This window comes from Meriones unguiculatus (assembly GCF_030254825.1).
Source record: "Meriones unguiculatus strain TT.TT164.6M chromosome 13 unlocalized genomic scaffold, Bangor_MerUng_6.1 Chr13_unordered_Scaffold_34, whole genome shotgun sequence".
Lineage (NCBI taxonomy): Eukaryota > Metazoa > Chordata > Mammalia > Rodentia > Muridae > Meriones > Meriones unguiculatus.
This window is the reverse complement of record NW_026843646.1, coordinates 9,232,997-9,260,993: the sequence shown is the minus strand read 5'-3', so window position 1 is coordinate 9,260,993 and position 27,997 is coordinate 9,232,997. Positions and strand designations below refer to the sequence as shown.

The window sequence follows — 27,997 nt, the reverse complement described above, 5'->3', positions numbered from 1 at the left end:
TGACATGAAGCTCTTATTCACAATCCTATTGGACACCTTATTGACTCATCTATATCCCAGTGTTTCCATGAACAAAAAGTATCATAGGCACCTATATATTCAGCAGTCATAGCACAGAAAGAAGTGACACTTTATCCACAGAATCTACAGCAAGGAAACACTTATTAGATACAGTTCATGTTCTGAGAGTTTACGAGCCATTCCATGATGTTTCTGATTTGTCAGGATCTTATTCACACAAGCTTTAAATGTCCCAGTAAAAGTCAAGGCCTAACAACTCTAGGTTCCTAAATTTGATGGAGTTTCTGACAAAAATGGACTGACTATACTCATCATTTTCTTCCTCTGGTTTAGACCCAATTGGAAAAACTATCAACATTTGCTGACCTTATACTTTGCCATGGATCAGATAAATAAGGACTCAAAACTGCTTCCCAATGTGACCTTGGGTTTCCATGTCTACAATGCCTTTAATTCTAACAGAAGAACCTTGGAGGGCCCTCTGATGTGGCTGTCTGGAAGGAGTGAGTATGTCGCTAACTACAAATGCAAAACACAACACAAAGCTCTAGGAATAATTTCAGGAACCAGGCCGGAATTTTCTGCTGCAATTGGAACACTTTCAGAGCTCTACAAAGTCCCACAAGTAAGTTAGGAAAGTATTTTTGTACACGATCACATGCTAAACCTGACCCAAAACAAAAACAAAACAAATAAAGGAAAGCAAAAGAAAGTATAGAAGTGGTTTATGTTTACTGTAGGCAGATTTAAAATAGCCACGAATGAATTACTTTGATAATGTAATGTTTAACAATGGAAAGAGTGTGGTTAAAAACACGAACATCAGTCTTGAGAATTTCTAAGCAGATCACTTAGTAGAAACCATGATTCTATCTTCAAACACAGGAACTGTACTGTGGATACTCAGTCTACATTTGGTCATAAGTCAAAGTCTACAACAAAAATACCTAACCACTCAAGAAATCACATATAGATCTAAAAATTCCTACAGTTGTCAATATCTGACATATATAAAAAGAAAATCAGGACATGTACCTAAATTTGGAACATTCTTAAAGGCCATGACCAATGAAAATCATTCAAGGAATTGATGATCTCATTCAGAAAAGTAGATCTCAGAATAGCATCCACAGAGATCACTTAGATAAATCCCCACAAATGACTCTTGCCAGGCTACACTGAAGGAAAGCATGTATCAACAGACATTACTACAAACAGAAAAAACATTGAGTGAACACAAGTGTCAGAAAATTATAAAATCCACCGTGTAACTCTCATTGTTATCACTCAGCTAAACAATTCATTAACATATTTAACCTAATGTAACAAAAATGAATCAGAATGGTTTACATCTGTCTCAAGAGTTTTGGCTCCATTAAATCTATCATTAGATTTGGATGATGTAATAACCAGTGACAATGTGACTTCAGATCTTCACAACATGCACCATTTTAATTTAGAGAACTGAATCTCTAAGAACGTTGTTAGCCTCTTTCCATATTTGCTTTCCAAAAGCTGAAGGTTCTGGGAAATATGGTGTTTTGTGACCATAACATACTTGGTAATGCTTTCTGCAGTCTTTCTCTACATCAGATACTCTGTTGCATTGTTATTTCAACAAGAGAGCTCTATCATGCCTTTCAAAGCCAATGAACAGCTCATTGTTTCCTTACTGGCAGATTCAGACATATTAGTAACGTTGGAGCCCATGGAACTTGAAAAATACCATATTCCATTACATGATAAGAGAGACAAGCTAATCTCGCAAAAGACATCCTCCTTACCAATATTCAGTCCCTTGACCCTCATGTGTGAAGAATGAACCCACTTCCTCTCTCAGCATCATGATTCCAAATACATGAAACGTAGAATCACTTTTTTTTCTTTGCTTCTTCAGGTCACATATGGACCTTTTGATTCCATGTTTAGTGACAAAGATACACACCCATCCCTTTATCAGATGTCTCCTAAATACAGAGGTCTAACTCAAGGGTTGATCTCTTTTTTGCTGCATTTTGGCTGGATGTGGGTGGGGCTCATTGTGTCTGATGATCAGAGAGGAGAGGAGTTTCTTTCAGACCTGAAAGTAGAGATGGTATCAGAAGATATCTGTGTGGCTTTTACAAAAAAACTGCCAGATAATTGGAAGTTTAGTGTGCAATATGATTATAGTTTGCTGATCTTGAACCAACATATACAAGTAAATGTGATTTTATTCTATGGTGATATAGATGACATACTGTTCTTCTACATAGGCATCAAGTTCTTTTTAACCAGAAAGGTGTGGATTATAGCAAAGCAACAGAAAACATACTTAAAGTCTATATTAAATGAAGAAAATGCTTGGATATCCTTTTTCAGAGGAAGCTTCTCATTTTCAAAGGAGAGAATTCTCCCTGGTTTCAAGCACTTTCTTGAGGCACTTACACCCTCCCAGTACCCAGGAGATTTTTATTTCTCTAAATTCTGGATTGACAATTTTTATTGTTCACCTCCTGCTTTGCTGTGTGGAAATAATAAACCCTGTGCAGTGAATATTTCCCTAAAGACTAAGCATGAAATAAATGATGTGATGACCAGTTCTGAGCACAGCTATTCCATATGGAATGCAGTTTATGCAATGGCCCATGCCCTCCATAAAATGCTATTGAGCAAATCTGAAATGGAACCTAAAGAAATAAAAAACAAGGGCAGACTTCTACCATGGCAGGTAAATCTCACTCATAGGCAATGGAAGCATCAGGATCTTACATTATTAGTAAGTAATTTACAGTGGTCAAGCCAATGAAACATCTTCATCTTATAATTAAAAGTATAAGTTAAAATGGAAAAGGGTTTTGTCACACTGTTATTGGATGTGTCTGTAATTATCTGACATGATTCTGGGACTAAGAGCACTGATTTGAAGACATGAAATTTGAATGTCTTTCAACAAATGTTTTCCTAATGTGAGATGAAATTCTCAAATATGTAAATTTAATTAATGTCAAAATATAGCAAGTTAAGTAATCAAAATTTATGTTTTCATAAAATATGTCCATTGCAGTGATATTTAGACCTAATAACCATATCCAAAGCTGCTATTTCACATAAAATGCATTCATATTTAATTACAGATGATAACATAAATAAGCCTCTCTGAGAGACATAAGTAACTGAAAAATAATTGTTTTTACAGTTTATTCATTCTTAATTATGTAACATGAAGTTAAAACCAAGACTGTACTTCCATTCTTTTTTTTTTAATTTTATTTTTTTTTATCAGTTACATTTTATTAACTCTGTATCCCAGCCATGTCCCGATCCCTCATTCCCTCCCAGTCCCTCCCTCCCTCCCTCCCTCATCTCCACCGTGCCCCTTTCCAAGTCCACTGATGGGGGGGACCTCCTCCCCATTCATCTTATCCTGTTTTATCAGGTATCTTCAGGACTGGCTGCAAAGCCCTCCTCTGTGGCCTAACAGGACTGCTCCTCCCTTCGGGGGTGGGAAGACCAAAGAGCCAGTCATTGAGTTCCTGTTAGAAATAGTCCCTGTTCCCCTCACTTTGGGAAACCAATTGGTTACTGAGCTACCACAGGCTACATCTGAGTGGAGGTTCTAGGTTATATCCATACATGGTCCTTGGTTGAATGTCAGTCTCAGAAAAGACCCTGTGCCCAGATATATTTGGTCCTTGTGGAGCTCCTATCCTTTCCCCATCAGACTAACTCCCCTTCTTTCTTATGATTCCCTGTACTCTGCCAAAGGTTTGGTCATGAGTCTTTGCTTTGAAAACACTGCTAGTTAGAGTCTTTCAGATGCGCTCAGTAGACTCCTGTCATACGTTCAATGCACATCCCATCTGTCTTTCTAAATGAGGATTGATCATCTTACCCCATGTCCGCTCAATTGATTATCTTTTTTAGGTGTATAGATTTCATTATGTTTATCATATCTTATAGGTCTATATAAGTGAGTATATCCCATGTTTGTCTTTCTCCTTCTGGGATATTTCACTCAGAATGATCTTTTCTAGATCCCACCATTTGCCTGCAAATTTCATGATTTCCTCCTTTTTGATTGCTGAGTAGTATTCCATTGTATAAAAATACCACAATTTCTGTACCCATTCCACCGTTGATGGACATCTGGGTTGTTTCCAGGTTCTGGCTATTACAAATAGAGCTGCTATAAACATGGTTGAGCAAGTGTCCTTTTTGTGTACTTGAACAAACTTTGGGTATATACCTAGCAGTGGTATAGCTGGGTCTGGAGGAAGCACTATTCCTATTTGTCTTAGAAAGCGCCAGATAGCTTTCCAGAGTGGTTGTACCAGTTTACATTCCCACCAGCAGTGGAGCAGGGTTCCCCTTTCTCCACAACCTCTCCAGCATGTGTTATCGCTTGAGTTTTTCATCTTGGCCTTTCTGATGGGTGTAAGGTGATATCTCAGGGTCGTTTTGATTTGCATTTCCCTGATGGCTAATGAGGATGAGCATTTCTTTAAGTGTTTTTCTGCCATTCGATATTCCTCTGTCGAGAATTCTCTGTTTAGCTCTGTTCCCCATTTTTTAATTGGATTACTTGAATTGCTGCTTTTCAGCTTCTTTAGTTCTTTGTATATACTGGATATTAGTCCTCTGTCAGATAAAGGGTTAGTGAAGATTCTTTCCCAATCTGTAGGCAGTCGTTTTGTTTTGATGACGGTATCCTTTGCTTTACAGAAACTTTTCAGTTTCATGAGGTCCCATTTATTGATTGTTGCTCTTAGAGCCTGTGCTGTTGGTGTTCTGTTCAGGAAGTTTCTCCTGTGCCAATGAGTTCTAGGCTGTTCCCCACTTTTTTTTCCAATTGATTTAGGGTATCTGGTTTTATGTTGAGGTCCTTGATCCACTTTGACTTTAGTTTTGTGCAGGGTGATAAATATGGATCTATTTTCATTTTTCTGCATGTAGACATCCAGTTGGTCCAGCACCATTTGTTGAAGATGCTGTCTTTTTTCCATTGAATGGAATTGGCTTCTTTGTCGAATATCGAGTATTCATAGGTGTGTGGATTTATTTCTGGGTCTTCTATGCGGTTCCATTGATCCTCCTTTCTGTTTCTATGCCAGTACCATGCAGTTTTTATTACTGTTGCCCTGTAGTACAGCTTGAGATCAGGAATGGAGATACCTCCAGATGATCTGTTGTTGTACAGGATCGTTTTGGAGATTCTGGGTTTTTTGTTTCTCCATATGAAGCTGAGAATCTTTTTTTCAAGGTCTGTAAAGAATTGAGTTGGTATTTTGATGGGAATTGCATTGAATCTGTAGATTGCTTTTGGCAGTATGGCCATTTTCACAATGTTAATCCTACCAATCCACGAGCACGGGAGATCTTTCCATCTTCTGATATCTTCTTCGATTTCTTTCTTCAGAGACTTGAAGTTTTTCTCAAACAGGTCTTTCACTTGCTTGGTTAGGGTCACACCAAGGTACTTTATGTTATTAGTGGCTATTGTGAAGGGTGTTGTTTCCCTAATTTCTTTCTCAGCCTTTTTGTCTTTGGTATATAGGAGGGCTTCTGATTTTTTTGAGTTGATTTTGTATCCTGCCACTTTGCTAAAGGTGTTTATCAGCTGAAGGAGTTCTCTGGTTGAATTTTTGGGGTCGCTCATGTATACTATCATATCATCTGCAAATAGTGACACTTTGACCTCTTCCTTTCCGATTTGTATCCCCTTGATCTCCTTTAGTTGTCTTATTGCTCTGGCTAGGACTTCAAGTACTATGTTGAAGAGATATGGGGACAATGGACAGCCTTGTCTTGTCCCTGATTTCAGTGGGATTGATTTAAGTTTCTCTCCATTGAGTTTGATGTTAGCTATAGGCTTGCTATATATTGCCTTTACTATGTTTAGGTATGTGCCTTGTATCCCTGATCTCTCCAAGACTTTAAACATGAATGGGTGTTGGACTTTGTCAAATGCTTTTTCGGCGTCTAAGGAGATGATCATGTGGTTTTTCTCCTTCAGTTTGTTTATATAGTGGATTACATTGATGGATTTCCGTATGTTGAACCACCCTTGCATGCCTGGGATGAAGCCTACTTGGTCATGGTGGATGATATCTTTGATGTGTTCTTGGATTCGGTTTGCAAGTATTTTATTGAGTATTTTTGCGTCAATGTTCATAAGAGAGATAGGCCTAAAGTTCTCTTTTTTTGTTGGGTCTTTGTGTGGTTTAGGTATTAAGGTGACTGTGGCTTCATAGAATGAGTTTGGTAGTGTTCCTTCTGTTTCTATTTTGTGGAATAGCTTGAGGAGAATTGGAGTTAGCACTTCTTTGAAGGTCTTGTAGAATTCTGCGCTGAAGCCATCTGGTCCAGGGCTTTTTTTGGAGGGGAGACTGTTAATGACTGCTTCGATTTCCTTGGGAGATATAGGGCTATTCAGTCTTTCTACCTGATCTTGACTTAGTTTTGGTAGATGGAATCTTTCAAGAAAATTATCCATTTCATTTAGATTCTCAAATTTTGTGGCATATAGGCTTTTGTAGTATGACCTAATAATTGTTTGGATTTCCTCAATGTCTGTGGTTATGTCCCCATTTTCATTTCTGATTTTGCTGATCTGGATAGTTTCTCTCTGCTTTTTAGTTAGTTTGGCTAAGGGTTTGTCTATCTTGTTGATTTTCTCAAAGAACCAGCTTTTTGTTTCATTGATTCTTTGGATAGTTTTATTTGTTTCTAGTTGATTGATTTCAGCCCTTAGTTTGATTATTTCCAGCCGTCTGCTCCTTTTGGGTGTATCTGCTTCTTTTTGTTCTAGGGTTTTCAGTTGGGCCATTAAGTTGTTTGTATGTGATGTTACGAATTTCTTCTTGCAGGCACTTAGTGCTATAAATTTTCCTCTGAGCACTGCTTTCAGTGTGTCCCATAAATTTGGGTATGTTGTGCCTTCCTTTTCATTGAATTCTAGGAAGTCTTTAATTTCTTTCTTTATTTCTTCCTTAACCCAGCTGTCATTGAGTAGTAAGTTGTTTAGTTTCCATGTGCGTGTCGGCTTTTTGTTGTTTCTGTTGTTGTTGAGGTCGAGCTTTAGTCCATGGTGGTCAGATAGTATACAAGGGATTATTTCAATCCTTTTGTATCTGTTGAGGCTTGCTTTGTGGCCCACTATATGGTCTATTTTGGAAAAGGTTCCATGGGGTGCTGAAAAGAAGGTGTACTCTTTTGAGTTTGGGTGAAATGATCTGTAGACGTCTATTAGGTCCATTTGATTTAGGGATTCTGTGAGTGCTTTTATTTCCCTATTTGGTGTCTGTCTAGTTGATCTGTCCCTTGGTGAGAGTGGAGTGTTGAAGTCTCCCACTATTAAGGTATTAGGATCAATGTATGATTTAAGCTTTAATAATGTTTCATTTACGAATGTCGGTGCTCTTGTATTTGGGGCATAGATATTCAAGATTGTGATGTCCTCTTGGTGGATTTTTCCTTTGATGAGAATATAGTGGCCCTCCTTATCTTTTTTGATTAACTTGGGTTGAAAGTCTATTTTATTAGATATTAGGATGGCTACTCCAGCTTGTTTTCTGGAACCGTTTGCTTGAAAAACAGTTTTCCAGCCCTTTACTCTGAGGTAGTGTTTGTCTTTGTTGCATAGGTGTGTTTCTTGGATGCAACAGAATGTTGGATCCTGTTTCCTTAACCATTCTGTTAGCCTTTGTCTTTTTATTGGTGAGTTGAGTCCATTGATATTGATAGATAATAGTGACCAATGCATGTTAGTTCCTTTTGTAATGGAGTCGATGATCTAACCCTGATTCATTGCTTGTTTTCTTTTCATTTTTGTTGGGACATTATCTGTATGCTCTGTTTTCTTGGGTGAATTTGTTTTCATTGGATTGGAGTTTTCCTTCTAGTATCTTCTGTAGGGATGGTTTGCTGTGTAGATATTGTATAAATTTAGTTTTGTCATGGAATATTTTGTTTTCTCCATCTATGTTGATTGAAAGCTTTGCAGGGTATAGTAGTCTGGGTTGACATTTGTGATCTCTTAGAGTCTCCATGATACTTGCCCAGGCCCTTCTGGCTTTCATAGTTTCTGATGAGAAGTCCGGTGTGATTCTGATAGGTCTACCTTCATATGTTACTTGGCCTTTTTCCCTTGCTGCTTTTAATATCTTTTCTTTGTTCTGTAGATTTAGTGTTTTGACTATGATGTGACGTGATGTGTTTCTTTTCTGGTCTAGTCTATTTGGAGTTCTGTAGGCCTCTTGTATATTTATGGACATCTCTTTCTTTAAGTTGGGAAAATTTTCTTCTATGATTTTCTTGAAAATATTTTCTGGACCTTGGAGTCTGGAGTCTTCTTTTTCGTGAATTCCTATTATTCTTAGATTTTGTCTTTTCATAGCATCCTTGATTTCTTGGATATTTTGTGATTGGAACTTTTCTGATTTTACTTTTTCTTTGAGAGAAGTATCCATTTCTGCAAGTGTGTCTTCAGCTCCAGAGATTCTCTCTTCCATCTCTTGTATTCTGTTGGTGATGCTTACTTTTGTGGTTCCTGATCTTTTCTCCAAGTTCTCCAGCTCAAGGGTTTTCTCATTTTGTGTTTTCTTTATTGATTCTAATTCTGTTTTCATGCCTTGCACCATTTCTTTCATGTGTTTGAATTTGGATTCCTGTCTCTCTACGATGGCCTGTATTTCTTTTTTCATTTCCTTCTTATATGCCACTAATTTTTCCTCTACTTGTGTATCTATTTGTTTGGCTATGTTTGCCTGTGTTTCTTTAAGGATATTGTCTATTTCTTCTTTCTTTGCCTCCAATTGACTGGCCATCTCTTTGAAAGACTTGTTCATTTCCTCCTTATGAGCCTCAAATAATTGGGCAAGCATGGCTTTAAAATCATTTTCCTGTGCTTCTGCTGAATTGGTGTATCCATCGATTTTGGGGTTTGCTGGTGAAGTCATGATGTCCTGATTTATGTTGGAAGTGTTCTTTCGCCTACCTCTGGCCATTGGCTTATCTGAAACCTTCCCTGTTTGTTTTTGGATTCTGCAGATCAGACTGGTGCTGTCTCTCTCTGGTGTCTGGAGAGTTCTTCAGGAAGCTGAGCACTCTCAGCGTGTGCTGAGGACTAGCTGTACCTGTGGGAGGAAAGTACGCAGGCGCAAACGGGGCAAATGCAAGCGTGTGTGTGCGCATGCGCACGTGTGTGTCTGTGTGTGTAAGTGTGCGTGGATGAGTTTCTCGAGGGACAGAGTGATGGCTAATGTTGAACCCTTGAGTGTGTGGGAGGGGCTCTGTACTGTATATGTCGCAGGCGCTAATGATGATCGCAGCGCAATTTCTGGTATTAACTGTCTTAGCTCCTCAATCAGGCCCACAGGGCAGGAACTTCAATGACCCTAGTGCCCCTCTGTTTCCCAAAGTGGGTATGTGGGTGGGAGCGGGTTCGATGCCTGGCTTCTGATTTAGAAGGACCCAGGATCTGGGGAACTGCAGATTCTCAAGGGTGCACTCACTTACAGGCAGGTCTCTTGGCCGAGATCGTGGTATCCGGGGCTCTCTACTCTCTGGTTTGGCCCTGCTTCTTTGATGTGTTCCGCCAGTTCTGTGCTGCTGTCACTGCCAGGTTCTGAGGTCTTGCTGCAGCTGGAGATTTCAGGGTGGTCACTTCAGCAGGGATGGGGTAATCAGGCTCTCTGTTCTCTGGTTTGGCCCTGGTTAGTCTTAAACTGGAAGGCTGTGGTGCCCCGCCAGTTCAGTACTGCTCCGCTGCCACGTCCTGCTGTAACTGGAGACTGGCTTGCTAGTCCCAATGCTTTCTGGGAATTCCTGGGATCTCTTCGTTGTGCTCTCCAAGCTTGGAAGGCCCAGAGCCTGGTGTGTCCAGGTTGTATGACGTTTCTGCCTGGTTTCGGTGAGTATATAGCGTATTCTCTGTCACTGTGGGATTGGGCGGGTCGTACCGTCAGTGATGGCGATCCTGCGGAGCTAGTATGGTGTCTAGCAGATTCGCGCCCTGGGAGGATGGTGCAGCCGCTGCGCGAATCTGGGACTCCGGGGTACGTACTGCTGGCTTTTGTCTGCCACTAAAGTGGTTGGGGCTCCGTCTCAGCGGTTGTATACCCCAGGCAGTTAGGTCTGCGCTGAGAAAGATGAGTCCGCTGTGCCGCTGTGCCGAGGAGGAAGGAGGTCTGGGGGAAGGGAGTGCAGCAAGAACAAAAGATCTTTTCTCTTCCTCCCCAAGCAAGTCTCCGGGTGACCGGAGGCCAAAGTTTTCACCTCCTGCGATGTTCTCTGGTGTTCAGAAAGCCTCGCTGTGGTTTTCCTGGGTTGGGGGTCCTTCCATTCTCCAACTCAGAAGATCAGGTATCCCACTGCTCAGAAACTGTGTGTGCTAGTCGCCATCTTGGCTCCGCCCTCCTCCTTCTGTACTTCCATTCTTAAATGATTGAACACATATAGTGCTCATGGCCTAGGCAATGCCTCCATGTAATAGTGATAAATGGATGTGTTCGGGTTTTAAACCAAGAAGATATAAACTTGGGATTCATTTACACAAATGAGCCTTGATGATCACATTCAAATAGAGTATCATTAATAAGATTTTTGAACACATCATTTATACTTTAAATTCATTCAACAATGAAGAAAATAGAAATTCAGATTGTATACTGTACTATATAATTTTGAGTATCATGTAAAACAATAATATTTTACATAAGCAGTGACACAAAGCAGTGAGCATAGCTTTTCAGGATGTTATAATATCTAAATTAGTATACCCTGTGTACAGATAACTGAGTACCTAAACAAACAGTTCTTTATAGCAGGAGCTCTTAATTAGGTAACACAATGCTGAATCTCAGAAGTTGAAGTGTAAATCCACTTTATTAAGTTAGATATGTAATTAACTCATGCTGGAGAATGAGTCAACAGTTACAAGCATTTGCTGCCCCTAGAGAAGACCCAAGTGTGGTTGTTAGCATATACATGGTTGCTCACAACTGTCTTCATCTCCAATTCCAGTTCTAGTTCCAGAATGCATACTATTTTGCACTCTGCAAGCATCAGGAATTGATTCATACATGCATGTAGGGAATGAACAACAATAAAAAAATACCTCTAGGAGAAACTGTCTGTAACTGTACTTCTGGAGGACCTTCTTCTGTCCTTCCCAGGCACCAGACAAAGGTGTAGTGCACATACATTAATGCAGGAAGAACACTCATAGAAAAACAAAGTGAAACAAATTAATCTAAAATATGAAGAAAAATTTAAAAACTTTAGTTAAATCACAGGTCATCTGAATTTAATTTTGCCACACATTGTGTTCATATCAAAGTTGAATGGCAAATGTTGTGACCCATAATAAACCAACTCAAGGAAAAATTAAGGCACGCATTACATTTTTTACATAGGTTTATACATAATTATTTTACATAGTTAATATATATATTTTATCAATGTGGAGCTTTGCACAGAAATCTTACTAATAGTATCACATCAATGTACTCCCTAAATCTACATGTATACCTATATACTAACTAAAAATACACACATATGTTCATTGTGTGGCATAAAGATATACATATCTTTTTTAACTTTTATTAATTACACTTTATTCACTTTGTATCCACCATAAGCCCCTCCCTCCTCCCCTCCAACCCCACCTTTTCTCCCCTTCTTCACACATGCTCCTTCCCAAGTCCACTGATAAGGGAGGCCCTCCTTTCCTTTCTTCTGATCTTAGTCTATCAGATCTTATCAGAAATGGCTGCATTGTCATCTTCTGTGGCCTGGTAAGGCTGCTCCCCCTCAGGGGAAGGTGATCAAAGAGCAGGCCAATCAGATTATGTCAGAGGCAGTTCCTCTTTCCATTACTATATAACCCACTTGGACACTAAACTGCCATGGGCTACATCTGTGCAGGGGTTCTAGGTTATCTCCATGCATAGTAAGATTTAGAAAGGACAGGAACTCCACAAGGAAAGCAACAGAACCAGAAAATTTGAACACAGGGGTCTTCCCAGAGACTCATATTCCAACCAAGTACTGTGCATGGAGACATACATATCTTAATACATATAAACCTACAGAAACGCTGTTGTTTACATTTTTACTCAAATTTTCCTCTAAAAAATTTACATTTTATGTTGCTATTAAGTTATTTTAAACTTATATATTTACATTTCGATCATTGCTTCCTCTTTCCTCTCCTCTCAGACCCTCCTCCCCACCCTCTTCACTGTATTTCCCCTTCCTTTGTGCTTAGAAAAGCCCATACTCCACCACTAACCTGCCCCAGAAATCAAGTTGCATCATCAAGCCTGAACTCATCATCAACAACTGCCAGGCAAAGTAGCCCAGTTACAGTAATGTGATTGAAAACATGCAGCAGAGTCCATGTCATAGACAGCACCTTCTCAACTTCCTCAGGGATCCACATAAATATCAAACTGCCCATCAGTTACATATTTGTATAAGTCTTAGTTCCACTCCGTGTATGAAGCCCCCATGTATCTAGGTCAGTTGACACTGTTTGTATTCTTGCAACATTCTAGTTCATTCTCGGTTCTTCTGTCCTTCCCGACCACTCTTTCACAGGACTCTGTAAGCTCTGTGTGATGCTTGGCTGTGAGTCTCAGCCTGTGATTTGATTAACTGCTGAGGGTTAGAAGGGCTAGCAGAGAAAAATTAAGTTAGGCTCCTGTAGGTAAACATAGCAGAGTATCATTAATGGTGTCAAGGATTGGCTCTCTCCCACGGGCTGAGTGTCAGGTTGGGACAGGCATTGATTGTTCATTCCATTAGGCTCTACCCTATCTTTGTCTCTGTCCATCTTATAGAGACGGTAAATTTTGTTTGGAAGGTTTTCTAGGTGGATTGGTGTTTCCCTCCCACCATGATAGGTACTTCCTGGCTAGAAGGTGGCTTTCTAAAGTCTCCTTTCCACCTCTGCTAGCAGGCTCAGCTAAAGACATCCACATACCCTCCCTGTACCCTACCCTGTTGCATCTCTACCTTTCTCAGTGATGCCCCCAACCTCTTTTTTCTTTTTCTCTCCAGGCTCTTAAACTTCCCTTTCCCACTCTCCTCACATCTGCTCTCCCTCATTTTCCTGTCCAGTTCCCGCTCTACTACCTATTCCAGTGTTGTATTTCCCCATCTGATTGAGATTTAAGAAGGGTGTACCCTGGGCCCTCCTTGTTACTTAGTTTCTTTGGGTCCATGATGAGTAGAACAATTATCCTGTGATATATGGTTAATATCCACTTATAAGGAAATACATACCATAAGTGTCTTTCAGGCCCTGGGTTACCTCACTCACGTTGATCTTTTCTATTTCCATCCAATTGCCTGCAAATTTCATGATTTCTTTGTTTTTAATAGCTGTGTAGTATTCCAGTGTGTAAATGTATGATTTTTTTTACCCATTCTTTGGTTGAGGGACATCTATGTTGTTCCCTGGTTCTTGCTAGTACAGAGTTGAGCTTAATTTACATAGTTGAGCAAATGTCCTTTTTGTATGCTGAAGCATCTTTGGGTATATGTCTAGGAATGTTATAGATGGTTCTTGAGTTAGAGCTAGTCCCAGGTTTCTGAGAAAGTACCAGACTGATTTACAAAGAGTTTGTACAAGTTTGCACTCCCACCAGCAATGAGGAGTGCATCCTTTTCTCCATATCCCTTTCCCAGCATGTGCTGTCACATTAGTTTTTTATATTAGCCATTCTGATGGCTGTAAGATGGAATCTCAGAGTCATTTTGAGCTGGATTTCTCTGAAGACTGATGACATTGAGCATTCCCTTAAGTGCTTCTCTGCCATTTGAGATTCCTTTCATGAGAATTCTCTGTTTAGCTCCCTATTGCATTCATTGAATTGGACCATTTTGTTTGTTGGAGTTTAATTTCTTGAGTTCTTTATGTATTCTAGAAATTAGTCCTTTATCTGAGGTATTATTTGGTGAAGATCTTTTACCCCATCTGTAGGCTGTCATGTTGTTGTGTTGACAGTGTCCTTTGCCTTACATAGGCATTTCAGTTTCATGAGTCCCCATGTATTAATTATAGATCTTATAGCCTGGGGTTGTTGGTGTTCTCTTCAGGAAGTAGTCTCTTGTGCCAATGAATTCAAGGCTCTTTCTCACTTTCTCCTCTAATCGATTTAGTGTCTCTGGTTTTATGTGAAGTTCCTTGATCCACTTGGAATTGAGTTTGTGCATGTTGATTAAATATTGGTCTATTGGTATTTTTCTACATGTAGACATCCAATTGGGTCAGAAATATTTGTTAAAGATGCTTTCTTCTTTTTTCCATTGTATGATTTTGACTTCTTGTAAAAAAAATCAAGTGTCAAGTGTCTATAGGTGCCTGGATTTATTTCTGGGTCTTCAATTCAATTCCATTGATCAAACAGTCTGTGTCTATTCCAGTACCATGTACTTTTTATTATGATTACTCTGTAGCACAACTTGATGTCAGGGTTGGAGATACCTCCAGAAGTTCTTTTATAGTACAGCAATGTTTTCTTAATTCTGTGTTATTCCTGTATTCCATATGAAATTGAGAATTGTTCTTTCAAGGTCTGTAAAGAACTATGTTGTTATAATGTTTTATAATATAAACCCCTGTAATACAACCCATTATAATAAAACCCCTATTTTCTTAGGAGTCATAGAACTGTTTAACCTGCTTACCTGAATTATGTTATAGCATGGAATCTATAGATTGCTTTTGGTAATATAACCATGTTTACTATGTTAATCCTGCCAAGCCATGAATATGAAAGATCTTTCCATCTTCTGACATCTTTTTCAGTTTCTTTTTTCCAAGACTTGAAGTTCTTGTCATAGAAGTCTTTCTCTTACTTGGGTAGAGTTACACCAAGATATATTATTTGTGACTATTGTGAAGGATGTTGTTTCCCTAATTTCATTACCAGCTCATTTATCATTGTATTCAGGAAGATTATTGATTATTTTGAGTTAAATTAATGGCAGCCACGTTTCTTAGGGGTTTATCAGCTGTAGTAGTTCTCTATTAGAATTTTAGGGGTCACATATATATATTTCAGTATATCATCTGCGAATAGGGATATGGTGACTTCTTCCTTTCCAATTTGGATCCCATTGATCTTCTTTAGTTGTTTTATTTCTCTGTCTTGAACTTAAAGTAGTAAATTAAAGAGATATGAAGAAAGTGGGCCACCTTCTCTTGTCCCTGACTTTAGTGTAATTGCTTTGTGTATCTCCACATTTAATTTGATATTGGCTACCAGCTTGATGTATATTATCTTTATTATGTTTATGTATGGGCCTTACATCCCTTATATTTCCAAGACTCTTATCATGAAGTGGTGTTGGATTTTATCAAAGGCTTTTTTCTGCATGTAATGAGATGAACATGTTTACTTTTTTCTTTCATTGAATTACAGTGATGGATTTAAATATGTTGAACCATCCCTGCATCCCTGGGATGAAGCCTAATTGATTACAGAGAATGATGTATTTGGTGTGTTCTTGGATTTTTTTTGCAAGGATCTAATTGAGTATTTTTTTTTCATCAAAGTCCAAGGAAATTTGATCTGAAATTTTCTTTTTTTTTAGGTCTTTGTGTGACTTGTTGCTCTCCTTAGTTTCTGTCTCCATGACCTGTCTTTCCATGAGAGTGGGGTGTTGAAGTCTCTCATTATTATTATGTGGAGATCAATGTGTGATTTAAGCTTTACTAATGCTTCTTTTACATGTAGGGTCCCTTGTATTTCGGGTATAGAGGTTCAGAATTGAGACTACAACTTGTTGGATTCTGCTATGATGAGAATGAAGTGTCCTTTTCCAACTCTTTTGTTTATGTTCTGCTAAAAGGTTACTTTTATTAGATATCGGGATGGCTACTTCAGCTTGCTTGTTGGATCCCTTTGTTTGTAAAACCATTTTCAGCCCTTCCATCTGAGGTAATGTCCTCCTTTGTTGTTAAAATGTGTTTCTTATATTGAGGCCTCTGATCCACTTGGACTTTAGTTTTGTATAGGGTGATAAGTACAGGTCTATTTGCTATTTTCTACATGGAGATATCCAGTTAGACCAACACCATTTGTTGAAGATATCTTTTTTTTTCACTGTATGGTGTTGGCATCTTTGTCAAAAAACAGGTGTCCATAAGTGTGTGGGTTTATTTCTGGGTCTTCTATTTGATTCCATTTATCCACCAGCCCGTTTCTATGCCAGTATCATGCAGTTTTTACTACTTTTGCTCTATAGTACAGTTTGAGATCAGGGATGGAGATACTCTAGAAGATATTTTACTGTAGAGGATTGTTTTAGCAATTCTGGGTTTCTTGTTATTCCATATGAAGTTGAGAATTTTTCTTTCAAGGTTTGTAAAGAATTGTATTGGTAATTTAATGGGAATTTCATTGAATCTGTAGATTGTTTTTGGTAAGATATTCAGTCATTGAGCATGGCAGATCTTTCCATCTTCTGATGTCTTCTTCTCTTTCTTTAGAGACTGGAAATTTTTTTCATACGAGTTTTTTACTTGCTTGGATAAAGTCACACCAAGGTGCTTTATGTCCTTTGTGGCTATTGTGAAGGGCATTGTTTCCCTAATTTATTCATCAGCTCATTTGTCTTTGTATACAGGATAGCTACTGATTTTATTGAGTTAATTTTCTATCCAGCCATTTTGCTGAAGATAAATATCAGCTGTAGGAGTTCCCTGGTAGAATTTTTGGGCTCACTCATGTATACTATCATATCATCTGCAAACATCTTGGGTGTTCTTTCCTTCCTTTGTTGGGGTTTTCCTTCTAGTATGTTCTGTAAAATTGTGACGCATAGACACTGGCACTTTGGAGTCCACACCATGGCATTTCACTTACTGTGGAGTCACTGCATTCCTGGCACTCAGTAACCATGTGCACTGAACACCACCATTTTAGATCCTACTCAAAATCTACATCTTTTAAATAGAAATATTTTTTCTGGTGCTAGAGAAAGGCACAAGCCCTTTTTCTAACTGAGGGCATACTACACACTACACTCTTTTCAGTAGTCAACAATATTTTTACTTGTGTTCAGGAGCCCGTGCTCTACTATCATGGGGAACAAATAGTGATACTTTTACTTTTTCTGTTCCAGTTTATATCCCCAATCTCCTTTAATTTTCTTATTGCTCTAGCAAGGAAGAGATATGGAGAGAGTGGGCAGCCTTGCCTTGTCCCTGATTTCAGTGGGATGGACTTAAGTTTCTCTCAGTTTAGTTTGATGTTGGCTATAGGCTTGCTGTATATTTCCTTTACTATGTTTAGGTAAATGCCTTGTGTTCCTGATCTCTCCAAGACTTTAAACAAGAATGGGTGTTGGATTTTGTCAAATCCTTTTTCAGCATCTAAGGTAGGGTGGGATTGCGAGAGGATGAAGAAGGGGGTTACAGGAGGGATAAAAAGTGAATAAACTGTAATTAATAAATATAAAACATATCTGAAAAAGGATGTTTCTTATATGCAGCATTATGATGAATCCTGCTTCTGCATACATTCCATTAGTCTGTGCCTATTTATTGAGGAATTAAGTCCATTGATGTTGAGAGATATTAATGACCAATGATTGCTAGTACCTGTTATTTTATTTTTTATGCTTGAAGTGAGTTTGTTTGTTTCTCTTCTTTTGGTTTTGCATCAGTAGTGTTATTTACTTTCTCCTTTCTTGGATGTTCTTTCCTTCCTTTGTTGGGGTTTTCCTTCTAGTATGTTCTGTAAAATTGTGACGCATAGACACTGGCACTTTGGAGTCCACATCATGGCATTTCACTTACTGTGGAGTCACTACATTCCTGGCACTCAGTAACCATGTGCACTGAACACCACCATTTTAGATCCTACTCAAAATCTACATCTTTTAAATAGAAATATTTTTTCTGGTGCTAGAGAAAGACACAAGCCCTTTTTCTAACTGAGGGCATACTACACACTACACTATTTTCAGTAGTCAACAATATTTCTACTTGTGTTCAGGAGCCGTGCTCTACTATCATGGGGAACAATTTTAATTTCATTGAACATTTGGGAGACACCTAAACCAACCAAGCCTTTCAAAAAGAAAGCCATGTTAGAGGGAAAATGTATTTCTCTTAAAGATCATCAACCTTTAATCTGTGTGGACCACTGATATCCAAATGATGTTTCTCTTCAGATGCATCCATTTTTGAGGAAAATTAAAGTTACAAGTGCTGCTGGAGATGAAATAAGCTTTGATGAGAACAAGAATATCATGGAAACATATGATATACAGAATTTTGTGGAAAATACTAAGCATAATTCGTTACTAGTTAAAGTGGGAGAGTTTGTCTTCAAGAGTCCACAAGATCAAGGCTTTTTCATCAATGAAGTTCTGATAAAATGGCCAAGTGACTTCAATCAGGTCTGGACATTTTCAATATTTAATATAAAGGGAATTATTTGTAAATAGTTGTGAAATTAATTATATATTTTTTCAAATTTTAAATAATTGTGAAATTTTAATTTCTTAGCTCTTGTAATTGTGAGCTTATGTGTAGGTGTTTGTGCATGTGCTTATTAAGGCCACAGTCAATGCTGGTTATCTTCCTCAGTTGTTGTCCACTTTATTTTAAACAGGATATCTCTCTGAAACCATTACTTTTTAATTTTGCTGTACTCTGTGTACTTCATTCCCTATGTACACTCTCTGTCTTCAGGATCATAAAATTTAGATTACAGGTCTATTCTTCTGCACACAAATTTTCTTTCCATTCTTTCATGATCAAATTCACGTTTTCATATTTAACATGGTTAGCATGTTAAATACTAAAACATCTCTTTAGTTTTGTTTGATGACTTTAAATCAGAAATAAACCAATATTTCAGAATTATATATGTATATATACATACACATATAAATATACATACAAATGCACAAATAATATAATATAATTCCTTAGATAGAGTTAGATGAATTAAAATTAAATGTTTGTGTTTGTTCATGATACAGTGAATGAATGAATAAGTGTTCATGGTTATATATAGGCATGTATGTCTGTGTTACTATGTGTAAACACACAAATTTATGTTTATGTTTACAAATGTTAATTATACAGGTAAGCTGATGTTCAATGAATCTTTTTATTCTCACAATTCATACACAAGTATATCAATAGTTTTACACAGTTGTGAGCTGGCATATACAAGAAATAAATTATGGATTATGATACAATACGTTTCTGTAACCAATTCATATGAGCTGCCTGATATGTGTGTCAAGAAGTGAACTCAGATTTCTGTGCAAAAGCAGTATGCAGTCTTAACTGCTGAGTCAGTTATACAGAAGAATATTACTGTTAATATATACATATTTATGAGACAGAAACTGAATGCCAATCAAGGCAAAAAGAGATCTAAGGAAAGATAAAAATGTTTCCTGTCCTACACAATTTCTAAAATATAACAAACTTAAACTGTGTTGGAAGTTTAGTAATTACTGTGATTAATTAAGAATGTGATTGGTAAAAAAAAATCCTATGTGATGATGTCACTATCATTTAAAAGGAAAGGCACAGAACAATTCCTAGCATTGGGAGTCAAGGGTAAAAGTCAGAGTAATATATCATAATTCACCAGTGGCTGAAACAGTTTCATGAGAAAATTGAACTTCCTTTTGCAGCTGAATCAGAGTGCATGGGTATTATTATATGAATGGAAATGTAAAGGTAGAAACAGATGAGGCAAATGTGACTGGATTCCTAACAATCCAACTGTTCCATAATCTATACAATAAATGAGTTTTGACTTGCTGCCTCACAGGATAGAATATATTGATGTCCTACAAATTTCATACAGGCTAGGCAGCAGTGAGTCACAGTTTGATCTCCATAAAGGGATGTTGAACATTGAGCATTGTGAAGCATGCTAGCTTCGAATCTCCATTCTACACTCCCATATTAAAACTTCAGAATTCCTCATAAATGCATACAATTTACATAAGTTCACATAAGTTGTTTAGCCTAAATAATTTTAAACAAATGTGCAATATTATGACGTTTTTCTGTGTTGCTTTCAGACTCCTCAATCTGTTTGTGCACAAAGCTGTGGTCCAGGATTCTGGAAAGTTCTACAAGAAGAAAGACCCGTCTGCTGTTTTTCTTGTGTATTTTGTCCAGAACAGCACATTACCAACAAGACAGGTAAAAAACTAATACCTTTCATCACACTGTTTGGGAATGTACATGGGGAAAGTTAAAAAGTGAGCTTGCTGTCATAATCAGTGCTGTTCCCTATGGATCATTCACTCATCCATGAATTCATTAGTAACCACTGCTGATTCCACACAATATTTGAATGGGAGTTCTCATGCTATTGTGTCATATGCACTCAAAATTTAAAAACCTACCTTTATGCTTAGCCTGGCCATCTCAGCTTTTGCAGTGATCCATGCTAAAGGTTGGCCATTGTACGTGAGTTTGCAAGTTTTCCAGGATTGATTTGTATTTCTGTAATTAGAAAAACCTAATGATTCTTGCCTGAAAATAACTCCAGGAAAAGTACATTTGTGGATGTTTCTTGAATGCACAAGAAATGGAACTGCATTTACAACACTTACAGTTGCCATTTTCAGTATTTACATTAGTAGAAAAAGCATGTCTTTGTAAATTAAAATATAGCTGCCTGTTTAGGGTTATGTTCAACCATGTGATAACATATACAAGTACTATCATATGGAACGAGCAGGTTACATTTTGAATGCAAACACACACATACACAAAGATACAAACACAACATTTATTGAAAAAAGGGCATGAATTTGAGAGAGAATAAATATAAGGTGGGTCCAGGAGCCACCAAACAAGAAAAGGCATAGTGAAGTAATTATGTTATTTTTAAAATTAAAATTTTTACAAAAAAATGAAGTCAGAAATACATTGTAATGATGAGAATCTATATTTATTTTATTCAAAAAAGGCCAACCCTTAGACAACTGCATAACAAACAGAAATTTTTATGTTTTATTGCAAACAAGCAAATGTGGAAAAATTAAATATTCTTTATATTCTTAGATTTATAGGTTAAATTCCTTGCAGTGTTCTTTATAACTTCAAGTCCTATGTTGAAGAGATATGGAGAGAGGAGGCAGCCTTGCTTTGTCCCATCCTTGATTTCAGTGGAATTGATTTGAGTTTTTGTTTAATTTTATGTTGGCTATAGGCTTGTTGTATATTGTCTTTACTATGTTTAGGTTTGTGCCTTATATCCTTGATCTCTCCAAAACGTTAAACATGAATAGGTGTTGAATTTTTAGAAATGATCATGTGATTATTTTCCTTCTTTTTGTGTATGTGGTGAATTACGTTGATGGATTTCCATTGAATGAGCCACCTCTACATTCCTCGGGTAAAGTCTATGTGCTTATGGTGGATAATATATTTTACGTGTTGTTGGATTTGGTTTGAACGTATTTTACTGAGTATTTTTTCATCAATGTTCATAAGATAATTCGTCTGAAGTTAATTCCTTTCTTGGGTTTTTGAGCAGTTTAGATATCAAAGTGACTGTGGATTCATAGAATGAGTTTGGTAATGTTCCTTCTGTTTCTATTTTATGTAATAGTTTGAAGAGTATTGGTACTAGCTCTTCTTTGAAGGTTTGATAGAATTCTGAGCTGAAACCATCTGGCCCTAGACTTTTTTTAAATGAGACTTTTGATGACTACTTCTGTTTCCTTGGGGGAGTTACAAATTTTCCATTTATTTACCTGTTCTTGATTTAACTTTGGTAAGTGTAATTTATCAAGAAAATTGTCCATTTCATATACATTTTGAAATTTTGTGATGTATAGGCCTTTGAAGACCTATTCCTTGGCTTCTGTCCTTATATCTCCCTTTATTGTTGTTATTAATTTGGATAGTGTCTTTCTGTCTTTTAGTTACCTTGGCTAAACATTTGTTTATCTGGTTGATTTTCCAAAAGAACTGCCTCTTGGGTTCTTGGTTTTTTTGTCGTTTTTTGTTTGTTTGTTTGTTTGTTTGTTTTTGGTTTTTTGAATCATTTACTTTTTATTATAATGATTTTAGCACTGAATTTCATTATTTCCAGCTGTCTACTCCTCTTGGTCCTGTCAACATCTTGTGTGGTTTTTTTTTTTTTGTTGTTGTTGTTGTTTTCTGGGTCTTTCAGGTGTGTTATTAAATTGCTTGTATGAAACATCTCAAATTTCTATATGAAGGCACTGAGTTCTATGTACTTTCCTCTTAGAAATGCTTTCATTGTATACCGCAAGTGTGGGCATGTTTTGCCTTCATTTTCATTGAATGCTATGAAGTCTTTAATTCATTTTTTATTTCTTCCCTCACATATCTTGTAGGCATTGTGCTTTCTGTCATTGTTGAGGTCCAGCTTTAGAACATGGTGGTATAATTGGATACAAGGGATTATTTCAATCATCTTATGTCTGTTTATACTTGCTTTGTGTCTGACTAAATGTTCAGTTTTGGAGAGGGTTCCATGATGTGCAGAGAAGAAGGTATATTTGTGCCTGGGAGAAAAGTTCTGTAGACGTCAATTAGGTATTTTACTCATGACCTCGGTAAGCTTCATTATTTCACTATTTATCTTCTTTCCCAATGATCTGTCACTTGGTGAGAGTGAGGTGTTTAAGTCTCTCACTATTACTGTGCTGAGACTGATGTATGATTTAAGCTTTAATAATGTTTCTTTTACAAATGCAGGTGCCCTTGTGTTTGGGGCATAGGTGTGATATTGTTGTCCTCATGATGGAATTTTCTTTGATGAGGATTAAATATCCTTCACCATCTCTTTGGTGGAAGATTATTTAATTAGATATTAGGATGGTACTTCCACTTTCTCTATGGGTCCATTTGATTGGAAAACCTTCTTCCAACACTTTACTCCGAGGTGGCGTCTGTCTTTATGGCTGAAGTGTGTTTATTGTATGCAGCAGAATGTTGGATCTTGTTTCTGTAACTATTCTGCCAGCCTTTGTCTTTTTGAGTTTATTGATGTTGATAGACATTAGTCACCAATGAATTTTAGTTTCTTTTATTTAGAAGTTGGTGTGGATAATGTGTTTGTGTGCTTTTTTCCTTTTGATTATTTTGTTCTTGAGTTATCTATATCCTGTGTTTCATGGGTGTAGTTCTCATTGGGTTGTGGTTTTCCTTCTATAAGTTTCCATAGGTCCAGAATGGTGCATTAACATTGTTCAAATTTAGTTTTGCTATGGAATATCTTGTTTCCTCCATCTCTGTTGATTGTAAATTTTGTTGGGTACAGAAATCTGGGTTGGCATATGTGGTCTCGTATTGTCTGAATGACATCCTCTGAGGCTCTCCTTGCTTTCATAGTCTTTGTTGGAAAGTCTGGTGTGATTCTGATAGGTCTGCCTTCATATGTTACTTGATCATTTTCCCTTACTGTTTTTAATATATTTTCTTTGTTGTGTAGATTTATTGTTTTGATTATTATGTGGCAAGAGGATTTTTCTTTTCTGGTTTAGTCTATTCGGTGTACTGTAATCCTTTTGTATGTTTAAAATTATCTCTTTCTTAAGGTTGGGAAAATTTTGTTTTATGATTTTATTAAAGATATATTCTGCATCTTGGAGCCTGAAATCATGTAATCTATTCTTTATTATGCTTACATTTCATCATTTCATGGAGTCATTGAACTTTTCCATTTTAATGTTTTCTTTGAGATTTGAATAAGTTTCTTCAATTGTATCTTCAATGCCTGAGATTCTCTCCTCCATCTCTTATATTCTGTTGGTGATGCTTATCTCTGCAGTCCTTGATCTCTTCTCTTAAGTATGACATCTCTTGGTTTTTCTCTGTGTTTTCTTTGTTGATTTTCTAATTCTGTATTCTAGACTTGAACAATTTTAATCATTTCCTTCACCTTTTGATTGTGGTTTCTAGTCTAAGATGACCTCTCTTTGTTTGCTTTATATTTCCCTGTATTTTTTGAGAGGTTTGTTCTTTTCCTCTTAATATGCTTCTAATAACTGCATACACATTGATTTAAAGTCTTTTTTCTGTTTTTCAGCTGCATTAGAATATCCATTGTTTGAGGTGTGTGTTTCTGGTGCAGCCATGATGTCCTGGTTTTTGTTGACTGTGTTTTTAGGCTGGCCTTTAGCCATCTGGTTTTCTGTAGCCTTAGCTGTTTGTTCTTGAAACCCACACCAAAGACTGAATCCACCTGTCTTTGGAATGTAGTGTTCAAGAAGAAGTCAAATGTGCAGTAGCTCAAGAATGGATGCTGGCAATTAAGATGCCAGTATCTTGAAAGGCAGGGCAGAGGGAAGTGTGTGGGCAAACAAATATGCAGGGGCTGGTGAACTGAAAGTCAGAGGTCATGGATATACTGGAACCCTAAATTTTGGGGTGCTGGTGTTGGGCATAAGCCTTTTGGGTGTAGGTGACCCAAAAGGCTCCATGCCCAAGTGGCATCTGTGGGATTCCTCAGAAGAAAGTTGGACTGCAACTTACAGGCCTGCCCAAAACTTTACTCTCAGTACTCAGATTTCTCTGAGCTCTGCCATCTTGGATCAAGGAACCATAAGATTCTGTTATTCACCTGTTGTCCACAGTGTGACCAACAGAACTTTGGCTTGGTAGCTGGGATGCTGTCCTAGGAATCATGATGCTGCCCTCAGGGTAATGGGAGGGATCTGGAGTCTGGCTGCGACAGCTGAGAGGCCCTGAATCTGGGGATCCAAACTCACTGGAATATGTGGAAGGGCAGGTGGCCCACAGTTTGCTACTCCTGGACCAGTGAGATGTTCACTGGGGACCTGGATCACATAGATCCCATTTCTGAATGTCTTTTTCAGAACAGGAAGCATCAAAATTGATGCACTAGACATAGCCACATATCCACTCACTAGTCTCAGAGTCTCTGATCCTCTGCCCCTCAGATATGGTGAACACTGTTCTCCACAATCTTGGATTCTCCTTTTTTTTCATCTTTCATCCTTCCTTTCTCTTTTGTGACTTTTTGAATTTCCTCATAGGGAAGTTTAGGTCTATCTAGATTGCTGTATTATTGTTGAATTCATGTTTGAATCATGGTTGCTAAGGCAAATCTAAAACTTATCCATCTCTTGTTACATTGTTGTACTTTTTATATTAATTAAAGTTTATTCATTTTGTATCCCAGCTGTCGCCCCCTCCATAATTCTCTCCCAATCCCACCCAGCCTTCCTCATCTCCTCCCATACCCCTCTCTAAGTCCACTGATAGGAGAGGACCTCTCCCTTCATCTAAACCTAGCGTATCTGGTCTCAACAGGACTGGATGCACTGTTTTCCTTGGTGGCCTGATAAGGCTACTCCCACATCAGGGGGGAGGTGACCAAAGAGACAGTCCCTATTTCCCTTAAAATGCAGCCAGTCCTGATGACACCTGATAGGCTAGATTCAAATAACAGGGGAAGAGGAACTCCCTATCAGAGGAGTTAGAGAGTGGCATGGGTGGACATAAGGGTGGGAGGGTGAGATTGACAAGCAATGAGCAAGGAGGCTACTGTTGAGATACAAAGTAAATGAGCTGTAATTTAAAAACAAATTATGCCTAATTTAAAAAAAAGACTCAGAAATAATTTTTCTGTAGAGAGAAATTGAATCATAGTGCAGAAAATACCCAGTAATGCAATACAGAGAAAAAATAATCCAAAAGTTAGAGATAAAAGAACAATGATTTTTAACAATCTTCTTAGTTTTGCTTGAATTGCATCAAGCAGGTGTGCTGGCTTCATGACTCTCACCAATTTCACTAAAATTGGCTGTGACAATCCCCTTTCTGATTTAATATTTTAAAGATTTATGGTACTATTTTATGACATGTAGGTCATTTTTTAGTCTTCAGAAAATGACTGGAAGAACAAGAGTGAAAATTAGAACAATTCCCAGTATTATCCTGGAATTAATAATGAAAGACAAAGAGTTCTATACTGGGTCAAAGGATGTCAAAGACCGTAGAAATTTATTTGCATCTTCCACAGCTGAGATAGGTAATGGTTGGTCTGAGCTTAAAGGTGGAGTTTGTTGATGCAAGTATTGGATATTTACTGCCAAATCAGAATTATTCCATAGGCCATGGAGGTGGGATCTATCTAACTTATAGACATAGTACTACAGAAAAAAATATATAGAAGAGGGGTAACAAATATCCACTGAAACTGTGAGTAACAAGAAAAATGAGAAAAACTCATGATGATAGAAAGGAAGTGTATTTTTATACACTGATGTCATTAAAATACAATGTATACATACCTAGAAACTCAAAGTATTTTTAAAAAGCATTTGAAGGATTACTTGACAGTTTTACTTTATTTCAAAGAGAGCAAGATATATTTCACTGCCCTCAAGAAACAGTGATAAACTGTTGAACAGAAAGCTTATTGTTAATGAGACAAGATGAACAGTGGAATTGGGAATAATAAAGAGTTCATGTTCTTGGCAGTGTCAGGATGCAGATTATGCTGGGATACACACATCATTGAAAAGCATTATCATGAATTAAATGTGCAATGATGAAACGACCGTAAAAGCAGAAATGTTGAATCACTTTGTCCACACAGATGAGCAGGAGTGCATCCCTTGCCCAAGTCAAGAGTACCCAAACCCTGAGAGAAACCAGTGCCTGCCCAAGGCAGTGACCTTCCTGTCCTTTGAAGATCCTCTGGGTATGGCTCTGGCTTGCACAGCTCTGTGCTTATGTGTCAGCACAACCGCAGTTTTGGGGATCTTTCTCAAACACCGAGGATCAGCCATTGTTAAGGCCAATAACCAGACTCTCAGCTACATCCTGCTCATCTCCATCCTCCTCTGCTTCCTCTGTTCCTTTCTCTTCATTGGCCACCCAAACACAATCTCCTGCATACTACAACAAATAACCCTTGCAGTTGTGTTCACCTTGGCTATTTCCACTGTTTTGGCAAAAACTATAACTGTAATTCTGGCCTTTAGAGTCATGAAACGAGGGAGAACAATGAGAAGGTTGTTTGTCTCAGGCATCTATAATGCTGTCATCCCCATCTGTGTCCTGATTCAACTTACTCTCTGTGGAGTCTGGCTGGGAACCTCACCTCCCTATATTGACACAGATGTACACTCTGAACATGCTCATATCATCATTTTATGCAACAAGGGCTCAGTTACTGCTTTCTACTGTGTGATGGCTTACTTAGGTACCCTGGCCCTAGGGAGCTTCACTGTGGCTTTCCTGGTGAGGAATCTGCCTGACACATTCAATGAGGCCAAGTTTCTGACATTCAGCATGCTGATGTTCTGCAGTGTCTGGGTCACCTTCATCCCTGTCTACCAGAGCACCAAGGGCAAAGCCATGGTGGCTGTGGAAGTCTTCTCCATTCTGGCCTCCAGTGCAGGGCTGCTGGGGTGCATCTTTTTTCCAAAGTGCTACATTATTCTCTTAAGACCTGATAAAAACTCTTTGAGATGTTTGAAAACAAAAAAAATAGCATACAAAAACTGATCATTTTGATGTATTGGTTTATCTATTAAAACCTATTAGTATACTAAAAATAAATTACCTACTTTTCAGAAACTTTTATCTGAAATGTATATTTAAAGAAAAATAATCGCCCCTCATTTTGTCTCACAATCACAGACATTTTATTTCACAAGAGAAGCTGCTGCTAAAAGTTTAGTATGTTATTCATGTTACTTATGAATTCAATTCATAGACAATATAAATATTCCAAATGTAATTACATGACAGTAACTGAGTTAAGTAGTACAAGAACTAAATACTTCTTCTCTTTGTTATTTTGGGGGGTATAACAGGGCATTTGAGATTCTCTTTATAACAGGCAAAAAAAGTCGATCTCTGCAAAGGGGACGGACTTTTAAACAGGTTGAGTCATTCCAGATATCAGTATAGAGAATTGTGTAAAAGATATAAATAAATCTACTGAATTAAATTGTTCTCTTTTCCTTTACATATGTAAAA

At 37.7% G+C, this 27,997-nt stretch overlaps 1 protein-coding gene across 1 annotated transcript in view; it reads left to right on the top strand.

Annotated features, from left to right (window-relative positions):
• The window catches only part of LOC110543814 (vomeronasal type-2 receptor 26-like), a gene marked incomplete at its 3' end in the record, with an annotated part of 34,688 nt that extends 7,207 nt beyond the window's left edge, over positions 1 to 27,481 (top strand). The window contains exons 2-6 of the mRNA XM_060376245.1: positions 355 to 646; positions 1,919 to 2,731; positions 18,193 to 18,420; positions 20,074 to 20,197; positions 26,607 to 27,481. Coding sequence (XP_060232228.1) covers positions 355 to 646; positions 1,919 to 2,731; positions 18,193 to 18,420; positions 20,074 to 20,197; positions 26,607 to 27,481 — 2,332 coding nt within the window. The remainder of the gene's footprint in view (positions 1 to 354; positions 647 to 1,918; positions 2,732 to 18,192; positions 18,421 to 20,073; positions 20,198 to 26,606) is intronic.
• Between the last annotated feature and the right edge of the window lie 516 nt (positions 27,482 to 27,997).